The sequence below is a fragment of the Pimephales promelas genome, chromosome 4 (assembly GCF_988280905.1).
Source record: "Pimephales promelas chromosome 4, fPimPro1.hap1.1, whole genome shotgun sequence".
Lineage (NCBI taxonomy): Eukaryota > Metazoa > Chordata > Actinopteri > Cypriniformes > Leuciscidae > Pimephales > Pimephales promelas.
The window spans coordinates 21,302,711-21,327,353 of NC_142772.1; the positions used below are offsets into that span (position 1 = coordinate 21,302,711).

Sequence of the window (24,643 nt, forward strand, 5' to 3'; positions counted from 1 at the left end):
TTACTTACTTTTTTAAGTTAAACCATCAATATTTTTTTACAGTGCAACTATGGCCGCAAGTTGGTCGCAATTTCCATTGAACTCTATTGGTAACGACGGAACTTGCGACCATAGTTGGCTTACTATGCTTTCGGGAAACGCACACCTGGTCACTCTATTCAGTCTTAAAGGTGCTGCTGGTTCCATAGAGGACTATTGATCAGCCTGATCAAAAAATGCATCCATTTACAGATATATGTCCAATATGTTTGTATTACAAGTATACCACATGAATTTCCTATTTCAGCAGCACTGTTTGAGAAGTTGTTTTTTTCGTCATGTAGGAAATGTAAATGCAGGCTGGTAGCAGTTGTTTGGCGCTTGAGTGGACATTCTATGGCACTTCATTTGCTGAGCTGTGTTTTCCACAGATGCCACACAGTGTTGGTAATCCTAACATTGAGACCGCATGATTAATTGAGGCTTGATAAATAGCTTGTCACTTCATCTGAAATCAATAAACTTAAACACATTCTGAATGCAAGCTAGAGTTAGGCATCCTTTTTTTCCAATTTGATGGAAGGTTGTGCCATTATCAGATATTGAGTTTTTGTTGTCGATGAATGACAATTTGAGGAGTGCCCCTGAACTTGTTTCTCTCGCTTGGTTTTAATTCGTAATCGCTTAATGCAGATAATGCAACGTAGAATCTCACCTGCGTCGGTAGTTTTGGAGGACATGCTTCTCATGACTAGATCTCTATTTTTTTCCTTCTCCACCTCACCTCTTCCCATTGTGCCGCCCGCCCGCTCTGAAAAATCTATCTCTGCCATGCTTTTATCCTTTATGTTGTTCTGAGGACGCGCGCAGACCAGAAGGGTCTACGCTAAATGTGTTGTGCGTGAACAAAGACGGTCTTACTCCCCCCTGCCATTAGACGCACGTTCTCATTCCTGTCTGTCCGGCCTCTCTCCTCTCCAAATGGGAAAGTAATAATTGAAGATTCCACATCTTGAAACGAAAACCCTTGTGTGGGTAATTCAAGGATTATTACTGAAGGCCGAGACAGTTTTTCTGCCTCTCTAAGCATTAAAGGGTTATTTTGTGTTCTTGGAGAAAGGTGGAAGATGGGGAACCATTATAAGAACAAAGAACCTGGATAATAGGGAATTGCGCTGAGAAGAGAGAGATAGAGAGGGAGGGTGGGCAGGCAGGCAGGGTGAAGATCTGGTGGTCAGTCGGAGCAGAGCCGATGCGGATGGAGGCAGGTGAAGACTTCACCCTTCTCCGTGACCTCCACTAGGGTGGGCCAAAGCTGTGCTATACACCTGCTTCCTAATCCACTTATCCGAGGACAAGTTCTAGAAAAGAATGGGAAACCAGAGAATTTGCGACTGCCTGCCTCACTTTGCGGTCCTAACCCATTTAAGGGTCAGCCGACAGGCTGCCTCCTCTCGGCTCTAGGATGTCAGAGATTTGCCTAAGAGCTGTTTCCTAATTGAAGGAGATTAAGATAGCCTGTCAAACAGCCTGGAGTCTCCCAAATTGAAACACTGTTATCCATTAAGCTTTATCGAATCAGACACTCAGGGAGGCCACCGGCAGTACGCCGGCCCCTAATGAAGTGTCAGCCATAGTCCAGCGACGGGAGGCCAGGCTTCGGATTTCACCCCGGCTTACGGAAGATAGCCGCAGCAGCGTGCCAATTTACCTTGTGTGTGTGAGCTAGTGTGAGTCCTGACAAATAACCCGTTGGGGGTTTGGCACCAGAGGAGGCTAAGCGGGCCAGATCTCGAGTCGACGGGATCCACTTTCACGGGTTTCATTGGGTACTCCGTATTCGGGAAAAGAGAGGCCGTCTTTGATAGCTCCTAGATAGGCTATTTGTTTCCTGGGCACATGACTTGGTGCTCACTGAAGCTGAGGCTTATTTGAAAGAGATCTTTTCCTCTCCCTCCCTATCACCCTGCTATTTCCTTCTCCGCTTCTCTCTCCTGGAGCGCGACAGCCCACCCACACTAAATTAATTTTGACAAGGAACTTAAGATAACGTCAAAGCGCTGACTAATCAGTGTATTGGGTTTCTGTAAGGCAGAGAGCTGTGAAACATGCCATCATATTTAATAAAAGACTCCCGTTGCCTCTCTTGCTTTCTAGTCCTCTTGTTCTACCCCACACCCCCTCTCTCTCTCTCTCTCTTTACCTGGTCTGTCATGTCTGGTTTGTGCGGATTTGAAAAACAATTACAGTTTTTGGAAGCGTGATTGGCAGACAGGGAGGAAGCAGAGAATGGGGCTTAAGGGAGCTTTTGCTAGTCTCTGCGCTCAGGGTTTTGTGTGGAGCTGGTCTCCCTGAAATTCCTTTCAACTTCCCCTTTTGTTGTTGTTTGATTTAAAGGGTAGATTAATCAGGGAATTTTTTTTGTGTGTGTGTGAGGCTGTTTACTGCCTTTTTGGCTTTATTCAGTGTGTTTCTCTGAGACTCTTTCTCTCTGTCTGCCTCTTCTTTTTTCTCATCCTGTGTGGCTCTCAGAGTCAGTGAAAATTGTGTTATTGGATCTGATAAATCTGGAGGGGGTTAGCACACCTCTTCAGGTGAGGTCAGATGGAAGCGTGCTTTGTCTTTTTATCAGTACTTTATAGCTATTTAGCTATATGTTTTATTTAGACTGTCTTCAGTATATGTAACAATAATTTGTAACTAATTGTGATCACAGTTGTATTACGTTTTTTTATTCATAATTATACCTTTAAAGAGTAATCTATTAAAACACATGATCAGTGCTTAACATCATCATATGTAAGCAAGTATTTTATAAAGTGTAATGATCTATTTTGAAATAGTTGTAATTTTTTTTTCATTTTTATTTAGTAATGTATAATTGTTCCAAAACAGAGTAAAATATAGTGTTCAAGTCAGAGGGCTAAAATGATAATTTTGATGCAAAAATCATACTAACATTATAAGTGCACCCCATGAAACATGATAAAACAGTATAGTGAATTTAAAATTGCTTGAATGTAACTACACCCTTTAATATGCGGGTCTATGAATATGCAAATTAGCCCAGTCTCCACTCAATACATGATCCACTAGGTCGACTTTACTGTAGAAAACACTGCACAATAGGCTTTATGCACAACTTACTTCTTACATTCTGTGAAACAGGTCGCATCACTTCCGGTCCAGGTCTTTTGTATGTGCTTCATGAAATTGTTTGCGGTTTTACTCAAGATAACTTAAAAGGAGAGAGCAAAAATTAGCATATAGCACGTTTTTTTTCTTTTTTCTTCACAATAACGTTTAAATATTTAAATGGAATAAAACGCCAATAACAAAGTGAACTAGGTAGGTTAGCTGATTACCTTAAAAATCCAGAGATATCGTAGTCAGGTCTTACGGCGGTTAACACTTTCTCTGACATTCTGATGAGACCTGTTTTCTGGTTTGGTCACGTGACGCTCGACATAAAGCCTATTGGCAAGTGGAAATACTGGTTTAATTCAGCCATATACATTTGAACCAGAAACTGATTCAGAAGAAGAATTGGAAGAGTGAATTATACAGGCTCATCTACAAGCCGATGTCAGAGTGGTAATGCGTTTTACTTTTATGTATCGCTCACTATCAAATAGCTAATGTGTTGCTAATATAAAAAGTCAGCATCCTAAGAAACTCTTACAACTTACAAGCTGATCATAACATCGAAATATACATCATATACATAATTCACTCACCATATTGCTAAATCTACCAGAATATCAACAGAAAAATATACCTGGATAACCTTGCTTTTCTGGAGACTTCACCATAGTAATGCTATGCTTAAGCCCGCCCACAGCATCCTCACACCTTCACCGGAAATACTGCCGTGCATAGAGCCCATTGAAAATCTTAACATGTTTCCCAAAACCTTTATTTATTTATTTATTTATTTAGAAAAAAAAACATTAATGTGATAATCTATTCATATTTGAGGCATGTCCCTTAAATATTTCTTGTTGAATGTGAAAGTCTGACACATCATCAGTGGCAGTCGGGCAGAAGTTTTGACAGCAGCTGCTCCTCTGATTGATGCCAGTCCTCATGAGTCCTCATACCAACACTGTCCGTGACTCGTCTTCAGTGATCGCTGACCCCATCCAGCGCCAATACACAAAGGATTACGGAAGCGTCTGCGAGTGGCAGGAGTGTGTGCGGATGAGAGATGAGACTTTTATGAAGTTTTAGCGCTTTGTGGCTGCACAGATGGAAGCTCGTTTAGACCCTGCTGTTTGAGCAGAGTCCTGGGGTGACGCCTGGCTCAGTACCGGCTCTGAGCACAAATCCTTATTTTATTAGAAACATTAAACAGACTTAGTCAGTATATCTGCCTCTCTGCTAGCTCTGTATGGCTACACTTAACTAATGTATAAGAGCTAAGCTAGTGATATCCTTGAGTTAACAATGTTAACAAAAAAACAGGGCAACAAATAATTGGTGTGAACTTTTTCAGAGCGCCCCATTAACACAATACACTAGTTCCTAAAAAACAGCTCAAAATATACCAACCTGATAAAACAAACACTAAAAGTGAAATAAATCCACACATTTTTTTTATAGAATTTGGCTGCTTTTGTCAACACACAATGACTATAAGCGGAATTCCACCTATAAAAGGGTGGTTTTGTTTGTGTGTCTGTGTCGACAGCATCTTTAGTGTGTAAAACAGAATTTTTATGCTCCCTGTTAGCGCTTGTGTTTTTACAGCGAGCTTTAGGCTGTTCATTAAACAGAATGGGAAGATTTGCTTTTCCAGCACGGTCTGTCAGCACCTTCATGTCCTCTCATCACACATATTTCCTTTTTACTACAAAAAGAGACACATTTGTTGGATTCCTGTCGGCAACCTTGCATTTTAACCAACGAAAAGAGCCCTCTTCATCTTTGCTTTCTACATTATTCAGCTGCGTATCGTTAAAATTAACAGCCCTTTATGTTCACTTTATGTTTGCTCTATTTTTTTCGAGGAAGTAAAATTGTGTCAGGTTTAAATGGAATTTAATAAGCTGCCATTCGAAGGCATCTGGACTTGTGCATTGCCGTAGTGTTTACAGCAGTGCTTTATGTCACTTTGTAAGTGTGTGTGTGTGCACGCATATATACCTGAATGGCTTTACGGCTTTGTGTCATGTCTCATTTTTCATGGACAGAAGGAGACAGAAGTGCTGATGCCGTGTGGTTATGAAGAAGATCGGCTCATCCTGTCTCGTTGAGAGAGACCTGCTACATTCAGACAGCAGACACACACAACTGATATATTGATGTCTGTGTTCATTAGGCCTGGTATGGCTGATATGAGCTGTAGAGTGAATAGTAACTGGAGGATTCTGGGGTGTAAACAGACAGCTGACATGTATCAATTGAAAATGTTTCTAACATTTTGAGGGGGTATAAAAGTTATTTCAATCCTGAAAGTCCATCAAATGCACAATATCAAGTCAGACAAAGATTATATTAAGTCCATATTTAGTTCATTTGTCATTTTATTGATAGTGAAAGTGGAGAGGAGAAGGTGAGAGAAAAGAATCAGGACAAAAGGCAGGCTGGATTAAAATGTTGTGTCTCTCAAATTATTAAAACAGTCCAATGTGTGAAACCGCATGTTTGTGAACCAGGCCTCAGGGTAACCTTTGTTAATGAATAACTACACGAGAACCAATGAGTAACACAATATTAACAATCTAGTAACTAACGTGAGCTTAGAATTATAAGGTTCTATCTCCGTTTAGGGTAGTTCTGAGATATTGAGCATCAAAGTTTTTACATCCCACCTGGCAAAACTGTAATGTAGTAAAATTTTCTATTATAGCTTTATCTATTAATCTTTTTTTTACAAAAATAACACCACACAGGCATTAATAAACACCTAATGGATCAGATTATGTCAAAAACTCAATTTCGACCAAAAGTGGAGATAGAACCTTATAATTCTAAGCTCACGATAATTATTATAACAACAAACTCTGATTAATGAACTAGTAAGTAATAGTGTACAGGTGAAAGTGGTTGTTCACAATTAACTAATCAGTAACTACTATTTTTTTTTAATGTTTCCCAGAGAACTACTGAAAAAGTTACAACATTCTGACACTTTAGAATACGGTTCCTTCGTTAATGAATAACTACACAAGAACCAATAAGTAACACAATATTAACAATCTAGTAAGTACCATTAACTAAAAAAAAAAACTGGTAACGCTTCCTTTTACAGTACAGTACTTACAGTGTACTTACCTGGAAAGTACTGGCTTATATAAGGTAAGTACATGGAACAGGGGTAGGTTTAGGGGTAGGTTCAGGTTTAGTATTATTACCCAGTAATCGTAGTTACTAAAATAAGTACATAGTATTTACATGGGTAACTGGACTGTAAAAGGAAGCGTTACCAAAAAAAAAAAAAACTCTGATTAACAAATTAGTAAGTAATAGCTCACAGATGAAAGTGGTACTTCATATTTCTATGGGAATTACTCATTATTTGGATCCGTATTCTAAAGTGAAGATCATGGGAACTAACTAGTAATGACTCAAGTGTTACTACATACTTCCAAAGAAATTTTCTAAAAGTATACTAAAGTTCACCAAAAATCTCAAACGCTCGAATGACTTTAGTGTTTGGTTGCACAAATCATGACTAGATCATAACACTTTACTAGTTAGTTCCCATGATCTTCACTTTAGAATACGGATCCAAATAATTAGTAATTCCCACAGAAGTATGAAGTAACACACTTTCATCTGTGATCTATTACTTACTAGTTCGTAAATCAGTTTCTTTTTAGTTAATAGTAGTTACTAGATTGTTAATAAACTTTTTTCAGTAGTTCTCTGGGAAACATGCAAAAATACTAGTTATTGATTAGTTAATAGCGAACTACCACTTTCATCTGTGCGCTATTACTTACTAGTGCGTTAATCAGAGTTTCTTGTATTAACTAACAAGAAACTCTGATTAGTTACTAGGTAGTTAATATTGTGTCACTCATTGGTTCCTGTGTAGTTATTCATTAACAAAGGAACCGTATTCTAAAGTGTTACCGGCCACAGCTCAAATTGCTACATTTGCCAGCAAAGCTCCCCATAAATGCAGCATATTTCAACATAAATTAAATGCCTGTCATTCGCAAAATTATACACCTACATTAATTTCACATTGTGTCTTTTTCATTAAATACATTTATATATTTTTTTTCAATACTTGTTGGATGATTGATTGATTTAAATAGCGCATAATTTCGCATTATCACCCATCTAAAAGGGCAGTGCTGCTGATTATTTGTGTGATGCAGAGTCAGAGGCGTTCGGATCCATGTGCAGATATTTTATTGAAACACACAAGCAAACAGAGCAGAGCAGAAACATTAATTAAAGAACACTTAGGAGAAATCCAGAACTCAGAGTCATTACCAGGCAAGGGTCAGGTCACGCAGCAAACGTTCATAAGAGAGTCCTTGGAAACAGGCTAGGATCGAGGAACCAGGAATACGAGGGAATTACCAGGAGATTGCTCAGAGTTGACTTCACAGGGAACAAAGGAGAGAGGTCCAGATAAAGGGAGCTGAGTGAGAACAGGTGGCAGTGATGATGGGGATGAGACAGGGACGGAAGGTGATGAGTGGTGATGGGGATGATGGGAAGTGAAGAACTCCTAGAAGTCCTAGAACTCAGGGGAGAGTGATCTGGAAAGACCAGGAGGCGTCGGGGAGCGCACCGTGAAAATTAGGGATGGGCAACGATTAATCGCGATTAATCGCATCCAAAATAAAAGTTTGTGTTTACATAATATATGTGTGTGTAGTGTGTATAATTAATTTGTATATATAAATACCCACACATGCATGTATATATGTAAGAAATATGTGCATGTATATATTTTATATGTTTATTCACAATTAATATTATATATAAATATAAATATTTGATATATTAATAACACATTTTTCTTAAATATATACATGCATGTGTGGGTTTTTATATATACAGAATACAAACTACACACAAATATATTATGTAAACATAAACTTTTATTTTGGATGTGATTAATCGCGATTAATCGTTGCCCATCCCTAGTGAAAATTAGCTTGAAAGGACTTGCTTATTGCAAATATATAAAAAAAAAACACTTCAATTTTTTCTCTAGCTTTTTCTGTATACCAATGCTATATGGTGCTAAACATTACTCATTCACAGCTATTACTGCGAAATTAGAAACCTGAACAATTGTTACCTTTTTTTCAGTTGTAAGTTTACATTTGCAACTAGTAGTAAATTTAATGTTTACATTTATTAGTTATTTAATTTTTATGTAGTTATCTGTGTGGCATCTCCAAACAGTATGCAGGGCAAGGAGGAATCTAAACTACTACTGACCCAAATGAGCCAGGGGGACAAATCCTTTAACACTGTGACATAATGTATTATGACTATTTTATGATTCCAATAAGTTGCTTTTGTGTAATTAAGATAGTAAGCGGAAATCACTAGTGCTGTCAAATCTATTAATCGCATCTAACATAAACGTTTTTGTTAATATATATATATATACAAAAACTTTTAAGTTAGATGTGATTAATCGCAATTAATCGATTTGACAGCACTAGAAAATACATAACTGACACTCAAGACTGGAAGTTTGTACTCCCGCATGAGAGTGTGTTTGTTTATTTGATTCTAGTATTGAGCAAAACCTTAAGGAACTGCAGGCCAAGGTTGGTGAGTCCTGCATTGGAGAGAGAGTGCCCAGTCCAGTAGAATGCCTCCAGTGGTTCAGTCAGCGTAACTTGAGCACCCTGAAACCAGTGGCTACGGGACACCAAGAGCTGTTGGACTTCCTTCGAGCCATGGTAACCAAAGCCATACTGAACCTTAATGCAATCTGTCCATCAGACACCATTGTGACATGTTTAGGCATAGTATTCCACATTTATATCTTGAAATTATTAATTCTCTCTTTCATATATTTTAACAGCATAACTTGCTGAAGACAGAGGAAGCTTGTGAAGAGGCCGTTCTTCAGTTACTGCTGAGCATTTCTTCTCAGTGTGGTGTGGCTTTCCCTGCTTCCTGCCCTGCATCTTCCCAAGAGCACTTCCAAATCCCCGCCTTGTCCATGCCACGCGACGACCTCGCTCTGGAGGTCCAGGAAGCATGGGATGATGTTCGTGTCTCATTGAAGAACCACTTACTTGGCAAACTCCAAATGATGGCTGAACCAAGCCAAATTGAGGGAGAACTAGGTGTTGGGATTAAGGTTCCTCAGAAGGTCCTTTACCTTCAGCAGCTGTTATTCCTTTACCCTGATACAAAGGTCCTCAGCTGGTACCAGCACCTTCAGATCAAGGCTGTACTTCGTGTTCTCCGAAACTGCCAGAGCTGTAGCCCAGGTGGCGAGAAGGGCTTTGACAGACTGACTCTGGGCTTTCAAACCGCCTCGCCAACTCTTTGCTCAATGCTTCGAGAGGAAATACAGGTGCTTAATGGGATTGCAGAACCACATAACATCCTGGCCTTTCTCAACCACGTCTACCTGGACACAGTGGCACAGGAACTAGGCTTTCTGATGGAGAAGGAGATTGAGACGGCACTGAAAGACAACACCATGCACAGCAGCAAAGGAGGCAAGATGTCCAGGAAGTCTTCAGTAGGTAAGTATCTTCATGTCCTTCTATTCATGTTCAACACATAGCTAGACATGATAAATTGATGATTTATAAACTGAAACAGTGTAATTCTTTTTGGCTGACTGCTACAGTACTGGTCAAAAGTTGTTGTTACTGAAATTTACTCAGTTTAATGTCTCAATGTACTTTGGAATTAAATAACAGAGCAAATAAACAGTTGGAGAATCGACTTATTGACCAAATATTGTTCTGAAAGTTTTTCTAAACACTGACGCATACGTTTCCACATATTCCCCTTCTGTGCAGTTCATCCCAAACCAGCTCGATAGAGTTTATGTCTGGAGAATGTGCTGTTCATTTCCTGATTTGAAGCCTTTACTTCTGAGGTAGTTCTGACATAGCCTGAAGGTGTTTTGTTGGTCATTATCTTGCTGTAGGTTGAACCCCTGACAAAGGCCTCGTTTACACTGCATGGTTCAATTGACCCAAATCTGATTTTTTCCTCTCATGTGGCACAGATCGGATATGACCAGTGAACGTGTAAGCAGGAAAAAACGCATGGATTCCGATTTTCTCAGATCGGATTCAGGCCTCATTCATATGTGGTAATAAATTGGATATGAATCGAATACGTGCATTTGTGTGTGCCATGTAAGCAGACAAATAGGATATTCCCCAGTAAATGCGAGTCGTACGTCATTAAAAAGTGCGCGATTACAGGCGCAATGGAAGAAAGGATACACACAGTTGAGCAATGCGGAGGTTGTCATGTCTTTTGAGTGTTTGGGGTGAAGAGTGCAGGCAAAAATGCAGGGTTGTTTCAGAAATAAATCCATATTTGAAGATATTTCACGAGATATGACGTACCGTTTTAAGTGCTCGTGGCTAGAGCCTCTCCTCTTTTTCTCCGGCGTACGAGACCAATGTTCTGATGACTTTTCAAAATATAAAACACTGGATAATTTTATTTGCATCTGTATCCATTGAATTTTGTGCTGTTACTTAATTCCCCGGGTCAGAACGTCTGCATTTGGCAGTTTCAGCAGTATATAGTGTAAATGCAAAAATAAGATATGGGTCACTTTTAAAAGATGATGTAAGCGGGTCGTCAATAAAATCAGATATAGTCAGAAAATCGGATTTGGGCATCAAGACCTGCAGTGTAAATGCAGCCTAACTGTATACCAGAGGGCATTGACTTCAACTTGATGTGGTAGACTTTTTGGTGCTGGGTGTCAGGGTGACACTTACTCTTGAACCGAAGATTTCAGTAGTCCACTGGCAACAAACTTCTTTTTCTTATTCAGGATATGAACTTTTTATGTGATTTCTGGGAGTCTGGGTGCACACTGTTTTATTATTGTTCTGAGGAATAGCTAATAACTGTGTGTGGAAAATATTTGAAATATGTTTCGATTTTAGAAAACATTAAAAAAAAAAAAATAATTTACTGGACAGAACTGTTAAACTTATTCAGATGAAGAAACTATGGGCGCTAGCATTCTCAGCACTGTCAGAATGAAAATCCCAGAGCTGTCAAAATAAAAGTCCTCTTCCAACACTCAGTGGCCAAACAGAAAAAAAATCCACAGATACCAATAAGAAAAAAAAAAAAAAATCCTAAATATCAGCCGATGTATCAACCTTGGGGATTTACTGTGGTTGTGTCCAGATGGCTTCTGGGAAGTTCTTGTCCGGAATAATCTGCCAAGTGAATCAGATTTAATGCCGATAACCAAATATCTATTGCTACATAAGACTAGTACTATACATTTTCCTTACCTCCGTGTATCTTGTTAATTTTTGAATGCACCATTTGCCAAATGCTCTTATTTATTAAAGATAGTATCACTCACTCACTGTACTTTTTTTTGCTATTCTTCTGAAGTAACTCTTTAACTGACAGATCCGCAATCGCTTTTTGCAGCTCCTTTTACAGATGTCAGCGTCCATTTTGAATGGACTTATTAGGGCTTCGCTTCCATTTAATTCACCTTCCTGCCAGAATTTTCTAATTTTTACATGCATCAGACACTACTATTCAGGGCTGAATAATTGGCCCTACAGTCATGATTTAAATAGTTGTTTTTCTATTAGTCAGTTACTAAGAGCAACACACTTAGTTATTGGCTTTTTTATGGCTGGTTTTCCAGCCATATGAAGTCTTATGAAATCTGAATGATGCAACATCAAACAAAGAGCACTTTGACTGTTGTTGTTGGATGCAGGGTTTGTGTTTGAGCTACATAGCTGAATTTTATTAAGTAAATGACAAATATAGGTTTCGCTTTCAATTGAAGCTATCAAAACAACCTGGCATTTCTTTTCTTTGTCTTGTTTGGTGTTATTTAATGTGCTTTATTCATTCTCCGTATTTTGCGGAAAGCTCGCCTGGGAGAAGTGATGGTAGGGGTGGGTGGGGGGGTGAATCTTGACGCACTGTCCCACGGGAGCACCGCCGCTCCTGGCATCACACACTGTCAAAGCACTGAAGCATTTAACAGCTTTTCATGCGCAGATATGCCAGTTTCTTTAACCCCTCCATCTGAAAGGGATGAACAGACTTTGTTACCCCCCCTCCTTCACCAGATGTGGGAGTCTCAGCCCTTTGTACCCATCTTCTTCCATCCCTTGCTTTTCATCCCTCTCACTTTATGTCGTCTTTTTTTTCCCCTCGACTTTTTCTTAGAGGTAATGGGGTGAGGGCTGGGCTCAGGAGACCATACAGGTCAGCTGATCTGGAACAATGAGGAGTTTAAACCCTTACTATCACACCTCAGTGGATTTGTAGCAGACAGGATAAAGAACTGAAAAGGTGGAAGTGAGTGTGTCTGTGTGTGTGTGTGAAAGAGAAAGAACTGGCTGATGTTTGTCTGTTCTTGCACATACAGTTTATGTGCACATTACATAATTTGACACTCACAGACATTGTATATTCCACATATATATTTTCTGTCATGATCAGTTCAGCCAGAAAAAAAAAAAACAAAAAAAAAAAAGTAGTTTTCTCTGATATGCTGCATTCTCGGAGGAGACTCAGAGAAAATCAATACAGAAAATCAATATTGTTTTACTCACTTTTCTGTAGGGCAACATTTTTTTGTTTGTCTGACATAAGGTCCAAAATATATCCAACATATACACACACATTACAGGTCAAAAGTTTGAAAAACATTACTTTTTTAATGTTTGTGAATCAAGTCTCTTACACTCATCAAGCCTGCTTAAAAGAAAGTATCACAGGTTATACAAAAATATTAACTGTTTACAACATTGATAATAAACCAGTATATTAGAGTTTTATTACATTTTATTTTAAAGTATATTAAAATAGAAACCCATTATTTTAATTTGTAATAATATTTCACAATATATCGAGTAGTGTCGGAAAGTGGTGTTTCTATTATGCTGGTGAGCTCACTATATAGTGCTCTACTCCCTACCCCCTACATAGGGGTTGGGGAGTAGTGGTTTGAGTGGAGATTTCGGACACAGCCACTGTTTTGTTTATTTGATGTCAACCAATTCTGATACACCAGCCACTGATTTTGTTAGTAAATCTGACTAACCTCCTCTGTGGAACATCAATGAATGGGGACTCACAAATCAGTTACTCCCCTCCTTTAAAAAAAAAAAAAAAAAAAAAAAGAAGAAGAAGAAGAAGGGCCAACCCCTGCATCCCAGCTGGACTGTGCCTCTGGCATTGACGGAGCCGGTTTAGTGTGTGTCAGTGAGCAACGGGCTGCAACAGACAACCCACTGCACGCTACAGCACTCAGACTCCCTCAGGCCATCAGGGGGCTCCACACGTGATCCGTTCGGGCCAACCACAACACCAACTTGAGCGCACGTCCTGTTTTGTAAGATGGACCAATCTTTGCATTTCCATTTGCATTTAGTTACGTGTCCCCCTCCCCTTGCAGCTCCTTCCCACATCGGACGAAATATGAACCAGCACATATAAAAACAACTCGAATCCCCAGAGCATCCGCATCTATACGGATCTCTGTGACACTTGGCAGAGCCGTTGTCGCGCTGTCACTCGAAGGCGACGGAGACCGCCGTCATTGACGTGGCTGGTGGATAAATTAGGCTTCGTTCTGAATGGCCAATGTTCTGGGTCAAGTCGTACATCACGAACGGGAACGTTCGCCGTTTCTTTTTTAAGATCGGCCTCTCTCAGTTTTTTCCTCACCTTTCTGCCAGAGAGGCCAATCAACAGAGAGAGAGTGAGGAAATGAAATCAGTGGCTAAATTGTTGCGTGATTGCCCATTCCCTAAAGAGGCTGGGCATCATTTGGAGAAAAGCATTTAATAATTGCTTTTAGGGCCATGTCAGACACATGCAATTCCCCGCACTAATGGCCCAGCTAGGCAGAACACGGCCCCAAGGGTCAGTGCAGGACAAGCCAGCCAGCGAGAGCTGGAACCGCACGTCTCTGATTGTGTGTGTATGTGTGAGACTGAGGGAAGGAGAATGAAAGAAGGAATGAGGGAGCAGGCATGGCGGAGATGAAGTGGCAGCAAGTGTAACCCAACGGGGAAATGCACTTCAGTGTGAGTTTAATACTCCAGGCCGGGGATTTGGCAACTTGCCACACAGCAATTGTTTACCTTTTTGCTCACTGGCTGCATCTGTTCTGTTTTGTAAACGCCACTAAACTATCTGCCCGTAAACACTGGAATCAATAACAACTGTTTGGGGATTTCCCAGCCTCCCCTAAGATTCTTTCTTCTTCTTCTTCTTCTCTCTTCCTCGCTCTCTCTCATTTTCTTTGTGGCATTTTTCAATGCCCCCCCACCCCCTTCTAGTCAAAGCAAGTGTGATGTGAAGAGTTTACAAAATGCTTTTTTTTATGCTGGAGAGCACATTAGAGGAAAAATGATATGGCTTTGCACGTAATTTTATTGATCAATTATTCCTCGCAACACAACCATGTGTGACGCACTGTACACTCTTAGAACAAAAGGTCTATATAGAACCTTAAAAGGGGTCTACATATTTGGAACCCCTAAAAGGTTCTATACATAACCCTTTATAAGGGTTCAATAATAAGAGGAAAATAACCAGGAAAAAAAAAATCCTATATGGAACCTTTTGGGTTCATTCATTATCATTTGTTTTGTCCTTTCTGGATTAAATATTTCATATTATTGACAAACATTAAGACCCTAAAATGTATTTATGAATGTGAATGATCACAAAATTCAAGATATGGGGGTTAGAAAATGTATTTATATCATTCATTTTATGTATCAATATCACACGAAGAGTGTCATTTCAGCATTTCTCCTCCAAACATCAGCATGATTAAAATGTGATATTAAGTTACTACAACAGTTTAATACAATAATTGAATTACAACTACAAAATGTTGCAGAATAATTTAATGTATGAATGAATAATAGCCTATAAAGAACCTTTGAGCCAAAAGGGTTCTTTCTTGTCATTATAGAACCTTTTTTAGCATAAAAGGTTCTTTAGAATTGAGTAAAGAACCATATGCTTCATATATAGAACCCCAAATGAACCTTTTTTTCTAAGAATGTGTGAAGAACTTTTCTATGATGTTACACCTAAAAATATAGGTTCTTTATTGGCGTCTACAGTATGAACCTTCAACATACATTGAATCTTTCCATTGCACAAATAATATTCTTTATAGTGGAATAATTTTCTTTAGATTTTTAAAAAGTTGTTAACAATTTAAGAACTGTTCACGGAAAGGTTCTTTCGGGAAACCCTGCTTCTATGCGGAAACTCCCATTTGGAACCTTTAATTTAAGAGTGTACAGGGACAGTCCTGCTAGTGGAGGAGGTTTTAAAAAAAATGATGTCGATCTCTAAAGTATTTTATCAGGTAGAAATTGTCAGAAAAAATATATTTCATTTATTTTCTTGTTCTTAAGTCATAAGGCATTTGAATATTGTTGTGGAACTTTTGTGTTCAGCAGAATAAAGAAAGGATAATGAATTTTGCGGCTTTTTTTGAGCTTTTTTTTTTTTTGAGCATAGCGACTAGCAAAGACAGGTTTATGAGTCTCTTGGAACAATAAAGCATTTTGAAAATAGTTATTTTTGGAATTAGTCACAAACTTATCTTCACACAAATCTATCTTATTTTTTTAGAAGACTTAAAATGTAATCATATTTTGTAGCTTGACTGGCCCTAATGCCATTCACTTTATTATTGTTATTATTATTATTAAGGAGCAGCTTAGAGATCCCCCTAAAGCATTTACAAAAAAAAAGTATGCCTTTAGAATGACATATGGGTGATAAAGGATTTTTGAATGACATTTCAATTTTATTATTGAAATCTTTAAATGGTGATATAAAGCTCAAGCATCATCCATTTCAAGGTCTGACCCTGCAGTCTTTTGTCCTCTCCCCTGAACTGAAAAATGTTTTACAGGGTTTGTATAGTGTTACCGTTGCCCACAATGCACTTGGAGCTCCAACATCCTTCACAAGAGTATGTGCAACGCTCTTACATTCTTGAAAATAGTGTACTCATACAGCTTTTTCATCTCTATCTTGGATTATAATTGTATTAGTTTAAATTACCTGATTTGTCTCAAACACTTGAGTGATGTTCTGTTAAACATTTCTGCCTCATCCGCTGTGCTCACATGTCTTCCCTCTTTTACTACATCTGATATGAGTGTGATGCCCTTTTAACGACCCTGTCGAGGCCCTGACTCTCAGCTCTTTTCACAGTAAACGACACGTATCACTGCTCTCAACACCTTCAACACCTCCACCCCATCAGCGTGTTGTAATAACCCCCATTATGGCTTCAGTGGCTGGGCCATCCTCCTGCAAGACTCCTAATGGTTAGCTATGAGAGAGGCCCTAATAAGCCGTTAATGGCGGGGTAATAAATAGCCTGACAATGGCTGGTGGGAGGAAAAGACAAGATAGAATGACAGCGCAGCATTAAACATAAAGGTGAGATGCCCGCTCTAAGTGTGAGTTAGTGCAGGGGGTGTTGTAGGACGGGTGGGGTTCAAGGACACCTCTGAGAGGGATGGAGACTGAGCAAGGGGCCGGTGACTAGTTTGGTGGATGATAGGCTAGTCAGGTTTGGTAACATAATATGAAGAAGACAATGCCATTGAATTTATAGAACATGAACTTTTATTCTCACAGTGAAGGCCGTTGTGAGGGTTCTGCTATAGAAAGGAATCAGTATGTGCAGGAAAATCTATGCGTTGTGTGTTTCAAAAAAAATTTAATTTTCAGAACTGTTCAGTATGTCTGTTGTTTTTATTAAGAATATTCTCTCTTATTAAAAGGATCAGTTTCTTTCATTGTTTATTTGTTCCAAACTATTGTAACCAACTTTAATCTGGGGAACACAATGGAAGATGTTTGGCAGAATGTCCAAGCTGATCTTTTTTCATACAGTATGATGTAGGTTATTTTATATTGAATGAAATATGAACTTAACATGGACCAAAGACATGAAAACAGGACATGATGTCTCAAGGTGCGACCCTAAAAAAGAACAGAATACTTGTTTTTTTCACGTCATAGTTGCGATGTTGCCCATCACACAGCATTGTTTTGGATGTTCAGTTAGTTGCGAATATAAAGAACATATTTCTATGGCTTTAGGTCTGCTTTCTTTAGGTTCGGTGTTACTATTTTTATTGTGAACACTAACCGGACTACCTAACAAGAGTAAATGTTTTTGCTTTTTTTTTTTAGTCCGGACAAAAAGAACTAAGCGAACCGAACTACAAGTGAACGCACCCTATTAGTATCATACAGTTTGTTCATACAATTAATGAGCTATATTCCAAGTCTAATGAATGTTAAATAGATTTATATCATATAAAATGTCATGTAATTGTGTGAAGAGAACAGACCAAAATTTAAAATTAACTTAAAATCAATTTCCATACAGTATCTTTCCAATTTCATTACAGTTCTATTTTATTTATTTATTTATTTAATTTTTGAGTGAAAACTAGTAATTTAAATCGAATACAATTCAACCCACACAGATTTCACAGCAGTTTCAAGTTGGTCAAATTAATTTGTTGTGTTGACCAATAGAAAGCTGCTTCTGTATGAGATGTGCTTCATTTATCACTCATTACACTATCGACAATGGAACATTTTTGTCCACAAAATTTCACTAATGTGATGATAAAATTAAAATGTATGTCTGGATAGTTTTGCTTGTTTGTTTTTAATCACCGACTCCACTCACACAGTTTACAACTCTTGCACTTCTGGCCTCTGGCTGGCATTGCAGAGCACTGGGCATCAAAACATCGAACACAACAACTGTTTCTTCCCACAAGCCATATCTATCTATAACTATCAGCACACCAATTGTCTTTTATTGACAGTGCACTGGGCAATCTCTTGGGCATTATGTAGTAAAGATGTGCATTATGTAATTTGAGTTCTTAAAAATCCTAGGCCAATGAAGCAGTTATTACAGTAATTCCATCATGATGGAAATGGATGTCATTGAAATGTTTATTGTTAATCTTGGAGTTAGATACGAGATACAGATGCTAATATAGGACTCGTATAGGTCATTCCCAGTACACATGTGTTACTTGTGTGCTGCATGTGGCGCTTAATGCACAGGTCTTATACATAATGCAGTATGTTTGGAGTTATTTTACTGACAGGCTGATGTGCTTGTATGAGGGGGAGCGGATCTCAGTGGAGTGGATCTCCTTGCATTCATGTAGCCGTTTTCCCAGTTCTGCCTCACAGTCTCCCTCTGGACCCCATTAATGAAGAGCCAAGATGCTGGTATGACACTCACCCGTGAAAAAAAAAAAAAAAAGTGCACACACCTACACACACATATACATCACAAATGCATTAATTCCAAGGCACTCCTTAACTCACCTCATGGGGTCTGTCTCTGCATCTATATAGTTTGCAAAATTATAAAATTACACACACACACACAAAAAAAGAGAAAAACAAATTTACGGACGATCAATGTACTGTATGTGCCTGATTAAGTGGAGAGAAATGAGAGAATAAGATTGTTGGCATGTTCTCGGCTTGATGATAACAAAGTGACAATATGGTGTTAGAATCCAGAGGCGATATTGTTGCAATTATTGGGGCTCCTTTCTTTTTATTTCTCCCCTCCCTCCATCGCCTTCCCACTCAATCTTCCTGGAGCTTTCATAGCTGGTGCTAATGCCTTCCTGATCCACTCCCCAATGCCTTTTCTGTCAGAGGAAGTCATTTAAGAGCACACACAAAAGTATTTGTCGAAGTGTCTGAAAATACCGCAGCCCTCTTCTCCGCGGCCCATTCTTCAGTCCTAATGCGGAACATCCCCTGGGTGATGGCTTTGGCAGCTGCAGAAATGGGAGAGCCACGCTGGAGATGAGGGTCATCGGCGGGTTACAGGAGAAAGTTTGTGCCCAGCAATGTTTGACTGTAGATTCGAGAGGAAACTTTACGGCCTCTGTGGGATCGGTGTAGATTGCGAGGCCACGGTTCACAGACCGGTTTTTTTTTTTTACACAGACGTTTTTTTTTTTTATGTCTTCGAAAAAAAGTCTCTTATGCTCATCAAGGCTGTATTTATTTGATAAAAAAAAGAAAAACTAAAAATGTCCACATTTTCAGCAGTCATTACTCTAGTCTTTAGTGTCACATGATCCTTTAGAAATCAACTGGGCCTGTTTACACCAGAGAATGTCTAATTGAAGAGAATTGGCACTGGCTGGTTACTTCCGGGTTCTGGACTGGCTGCAGTAGCGCGTCTCTGTCCATGCGGGGGCGCTCGCGGTCGAGTGCAGAATGAATGGGAGTCAATGGGGTTTCACTCCCATAAATCCACTTTTCTCAGGATGTAATTTTTTGTCAAGTAATTTGAAAGTTGCATTCAAAAGGGAGGGCTAAGATAATACACTCAGCTGAAAATTGCATTTTTAAGTTCACTTATCTGTTCTAAAAATCTGTTCAAAAATGTGATGACGTCACACAATAGCAGAATGCTAGCGTGTTCCGGCCAACAACAGCCTAACCTGTAAGAAATCAAAAGGACATAAGTACTTGTTCATTCGACTTTTGGCCTATAATCTGTATTGAACTTGCGGAATCAACAATAAAATCTATGTTAATTTAACGACAAGGAGGTGAAAGAGACACTTTTAGCCGTTTAGCCCCATCGACTCCCATTCATTCTGCGCTCGCCCGCAATCATCTCTAGTGGAATTCTAATGTAACTGCAACCAAGATGATACACAACGGGGCTAATAGGAAGTGCCAAGGCTCTCCGTTAGACGGGCTCTGGTTTACACCTAGTCACTTCATGCATTTTCTATGATCCGATTGTGAAAAGACCAGGTGTAAAATGCCCTCCGAAACACTATCCGATCAGTCAAGCCACTTCAGGATGTGGTCTGAGACGCATTCCAGACGAAACTGTAAGACTGTAAATGCATCTGGTTAAATAAACATATGAGAGTGTCTTATACAGTAGGCCAGCTATGACATGTTATAAGTCGCAGAAGCTCAACACGCAATCATCAAATTCCGCCTTTTCTCATATTGCGTTCTTTGATCTTGAAATGAGCTGATGATAAAAACAATGTTGCTTTCGTTGACGTGAACTCTGTTAAATTTGCATATAGCGAGGAAAGTAAAGATCGTATTTTTATTCATTTTGCAGAGACACATTTATGTGGCAGAGTGTAGATGGAACCATTTTAACAAATCAGAGCTATCCGATCAGTAGAAACCAGGTGTAAACAGGCCCATTCTTATGCTGATTTGGTGCTCAAGATTTAATTATTGTGGATGTTAAAAACAATTGTGCTGCTTGATATTTTTGTGGAACCTGTGACATTTTTTTTTCCAGAATTTTTGGATGAATAGAAAGCTCAAAAGAACATAATTTATTTGAAATGGAATATTTTTTTTTTGATCAATTTAATGCATCCTTGCTGAGTAAAAGTATTATATTCCGGCCTATAGTTGCTAGATGGTTCACCAATGGGCAGATTATTTTGAAAGACTCCTAAATGTGTGAAATGGACTGGTTTAGAGAATTCATTGAAGGCTGTTGTGTAGTGTAACATTTCTGGACTGACGTTGATGTGCTTACATTTCAAGCTTCTTGTCTGTATGACAAACCTTCACATTTGGAATCTCCAGAGAGGAACCCATCAAATGAGATTCTACAGATGGATTCATTTGATAAATATGTCCCTATAGTTCTGCACATGTTAAAAAAGAAGATCTGCATCTGTTATTTGCATCTGACTTGTACAAACTAAATACAGGATATGCACAATCCTTCACTCTTTTATGCTGGTTTGGTGCTGGTCAAGCTGGTGGACTAACATAGCCAGCCACCCAGTTCATCTTTAAAAAGTAGCTGCTGAAGCTTGTTGAGAAGTATGGTCTTTTTCTTTTAGCCATTTGACTGAAGAAGTTAAAGTAGTTTACATGTATTTGCATTTAATCATTTAGCAAGAGCTTGTATCCATAGTAACTTTCAAATGAGTAGCATCATCATACAAGAAACAACAACATTTAAAATTAGCACAATGCCATGTTTTAAAGGGACACTCCACCCATTGGTATTAAGCTTTCCATTGTTAGAAACCCAGTTATACTATTGAATGGTCGTGTAACACTCTCTCATTTTCCCCTGAGGCGATAGAAATTGGCTATTTACCTTTTTCACTTCCTCCTACAATGATGCAAAAATCGCCATTTTACGTCATTGTAGGAGGAAGTGTAAGATGAGGGATTTCTCTAAAGACTACAAGCACTAGATCCCACCCAGTGGTGTAGTGCAGGGTATACGCAGGTATACGGCGTATACCCACTTCCTTTTCAGTCGGCATTGCGTATACCCACTTCTAAATCCCCTCTGATGCGCATCATTTAGTTGCTAATCCAATTTCGTGAATAAAAAAAAACACCCCGTTAGAGTTGTACCCGTAATATTAACTCTAATTTGTTGCTGCAATGATTCTCCCATCGCGACGATAACTGACCTTCTCATCTGATCTGCTTCAGCACTCAAACACCTGCTCGTCAATGTCATAATGTTCGTGAGACCAATCAAAGAATGCAGGATTTTTGTTCATAGAAGCGCGAGGTGAGCGCGAATCCCAACGCTCGGGTCAACCCCGAGAACATGCCCCCGAACCCCCCTAACAATAAAATTTATGGGACCTGGCACCTGGGTATTTAGAAAACTATGTGCGGCCCTGATATGCAAGAATACTACTGATTCTATGTGTTCTATTGTATTCATTATACTGTATTCTATAGTCTTGCATATTGAATACTAATGCAAGACTAGTAGTCTTACATGTCACTGTTTATAACACAGGGTTCATCCTTTGCTGGGACGCTTAAAAAAATATTGGGGGCATAAATTAAGAGTATACCCACTTCTCCAGGCACCACTACATCACTGATCCCACCCTTTCAAACCCGCCCATAGGGGGTTGGGCCTAATGCGCTAACACACCTATCACAGATCAGTGCCAGTGCTTTTGATTTCACCGGCAGAAACTTTTTGAAAATATGGACGAAGGTACTGAATATGCCGATGGATGCATTATGGAGGATTGGGATTACACATAGTGTCAGCCATCTTTTTTGGAAGCTAAGCAAGCAGGCTCTGCCGAGTAGTAACTTTAGGGGTTACCGTCCTCTTTTTCCCGGACATGTCCGGCTGTCGATGTTCGGGATTCAGCTTTTGCTTTTCTGCAGTCGTCATGCATTGTTTACATGTAAGTTACAGCTTTTGTTTCAATCTAACTGAATTCATTCTGATTGGTGAATCTGAATGTCGTGTTTACATGAACGCTAAAGTGATCGGTTGATGTGCGTTTTAACATTGCTAAGAAAATTCCCGCTCCTCCGTGAGAGATACGAGACCGGTAACTTACGTCTCACAGCTGTCGCTCATCAGTAATCATGCCACCAGCCTCGCGTCGTTCTCCACATGGCCCTAGCCTCGTCCTGCTCGCCACAGTAAACATGATGAATGGCGACCGTTCAATTCTCTATTCTCCAAATCCTGGACATTTTGGGCGATCTCGAAACACATTTTCGGGCAGACTCATCACAGAGACTCACTAGTATCATTAGCTTAGACTGTTGTTTAAGTACTGCGCTCTGTAGGCGTGGCCTCCTACGGCAGTGAAGCAAGTGCATTCTGGGAGTTGTTGTCTTTTATCCACATAAGCCAAAAATACATTTTCTGGCTTTTCCCAGTCTAGAAATAATTTCACATTTCTAGTACATAAATTTCCCATTTTAAATACACATTCATCTTTCCAGAGGTGGAATGACCCTTTAAGAGTAAACCAGAGTTGTGTAGAAGTGTACATTTTTTTTGGTATATGGTTGCGTTTTAGTTAAGTGCTCACAAAAGAGTTCAACTACTTCTTAAAGTTTGTGATTGACTAAGATGGGAGGACTAAAGAGAACGAATGAGGTTGAAAAGCTCCACCAAATAACCGCAACACAAAATACGCTGTTTTGTGCATGACTAACTCTTTGTTTTGTCCGTTTACAGCTCCAGATCTTCCCCGAAGAGGACGAAACTTCTGCCTCACCTCCCATCAGCTCAGGTGCCTGACCCAGCTGACCTCCACCTTACTGGAGCTGGAACATACTGTGGAGGACCTGGCAACCCATCTGGGTTTCCTTAACTGCGCTGGAGAATCAGTCTGCAGTGTCAAAGGTACACTTTAACAACCATCGCTAAACATTACCACATCCAAATGCGAACTAGAGTCAAATCCATCCGTTGCAGGTCAGCAATCCTGATTTAATAGGGAAAATTCTGTCATCATTTACTCACCGTAATGTCATTCAAAACCTGAATGACGTCCTTTTGAGAAGATATTGTTAAAATGTCTATAATGAAGTTGTTGTTTTGAAGCACTGTTCCCGCACAATATTTGGGGACTCAGTTAGAATTTTTTTTTTTAAGTGAATAAGTAGGCCTACTTATTCAGCAAATTGATCAAAAGTGACAGTAAAGACATTTATAACAGATTTATATTTCAAATAAATACTATTCTTTTTTGGTTTTCATCAAAGAATCCTGAAAAATAAAAAATTTATCACGGTTTCCACAAAAATGTTAAGCATCAAACTGTATAATAATAAACAATAATACATATATATTAAATCTAATACAGCTACAAATCAGCATATTACAATGATTTATGAAGGATCATGTGACACTGGAGTAATTATGCTGAAAATTCATAGTTGCCAGCACAGGAATAAATATGCCCATATCACTCTAAAAAATGCTGGGTTGTTTCAACCCAAATTTGGGTCAAATATGAAAAAAGATGTTGTGTTAAAAATGCGATTAAAAATTTACAGTTGAAAATGAAAGTTGAAGTTGGGTTAAAATTTGAAATTAATTTTTGAACCCAAATTTGTGTAAAATACCCAAACATTTTGGTTTGTCCATATTTTACCCAAATTTGAGTTCAAAATTTAATTTCCAATTTTTAATTGCATTTTTAACCCAACATTTGGGTTTGTCCATATTTGACCTAAATTTGGGTTCAAACAACCTAGCATTGTTTTGAGTGTAATAAATATTGTAATAATTTTTCACAATATTACTATTTTTACTGTATTCTTGATCAAATAAATGCAGCCTTGTTCTGCATAAGAGACTACTTTTGAACGGTAGTATATATTCAAAAGCAATTGATTGGATAAAAAAAAAGTTCTTCAATACATTTTCTTTTGTGTTCCACAGAAGAAAGTAAGCCTTGAAATAAAATGAGGGTGAGTAAATTATAACAGACTTTTCATGTTTGGGTGATCTACCCCTTTAAATATCATAGTTTCTGATCTCTCAATCAACGAAACACCCATAGTAAGCAAATGTCCCCCTGCAGCAACTGTGAAAACATATTCAGATAACTGTTTTATGTTGCTCTCAGACTGAATGTGATATATGCCAGTCAACAAGATATATGGTTGTTGTTTTTTCCCCGATGAA

General features: G+C 38.9%; 1 protein-coding gene across 2 annotated transcripts in view; it reads left to right on the forward strand.

The window, feature by feature from the left end:
* kiaa0825 (KIAA0825 ortholog) overlaps positions 1-24,643 on the forward strand; it is a 180,615-nt gene that overhangs the window by 9,953 nt on the left and 146,019 nt on the right. For both annotated transcript variants that reach the window (XM_039662110.2, XM_089130120.1), the window contains exons 3-5: positions 8,696-8,864; positions 8,990-9,665; positions 23,186-23,353. In XM_039662110.2, coding sequence (XP_039518044.2) covers positions 8,696-8,864; positions 8,990-9,665; positions 23,186-23,353 — 1,013 coding nt within the window. The remainder of the gene's footprint in view (positions 1-8,695; positions 8,865-8,989; positions 9,666-23,185; positions 23,354-24,643) is intronic.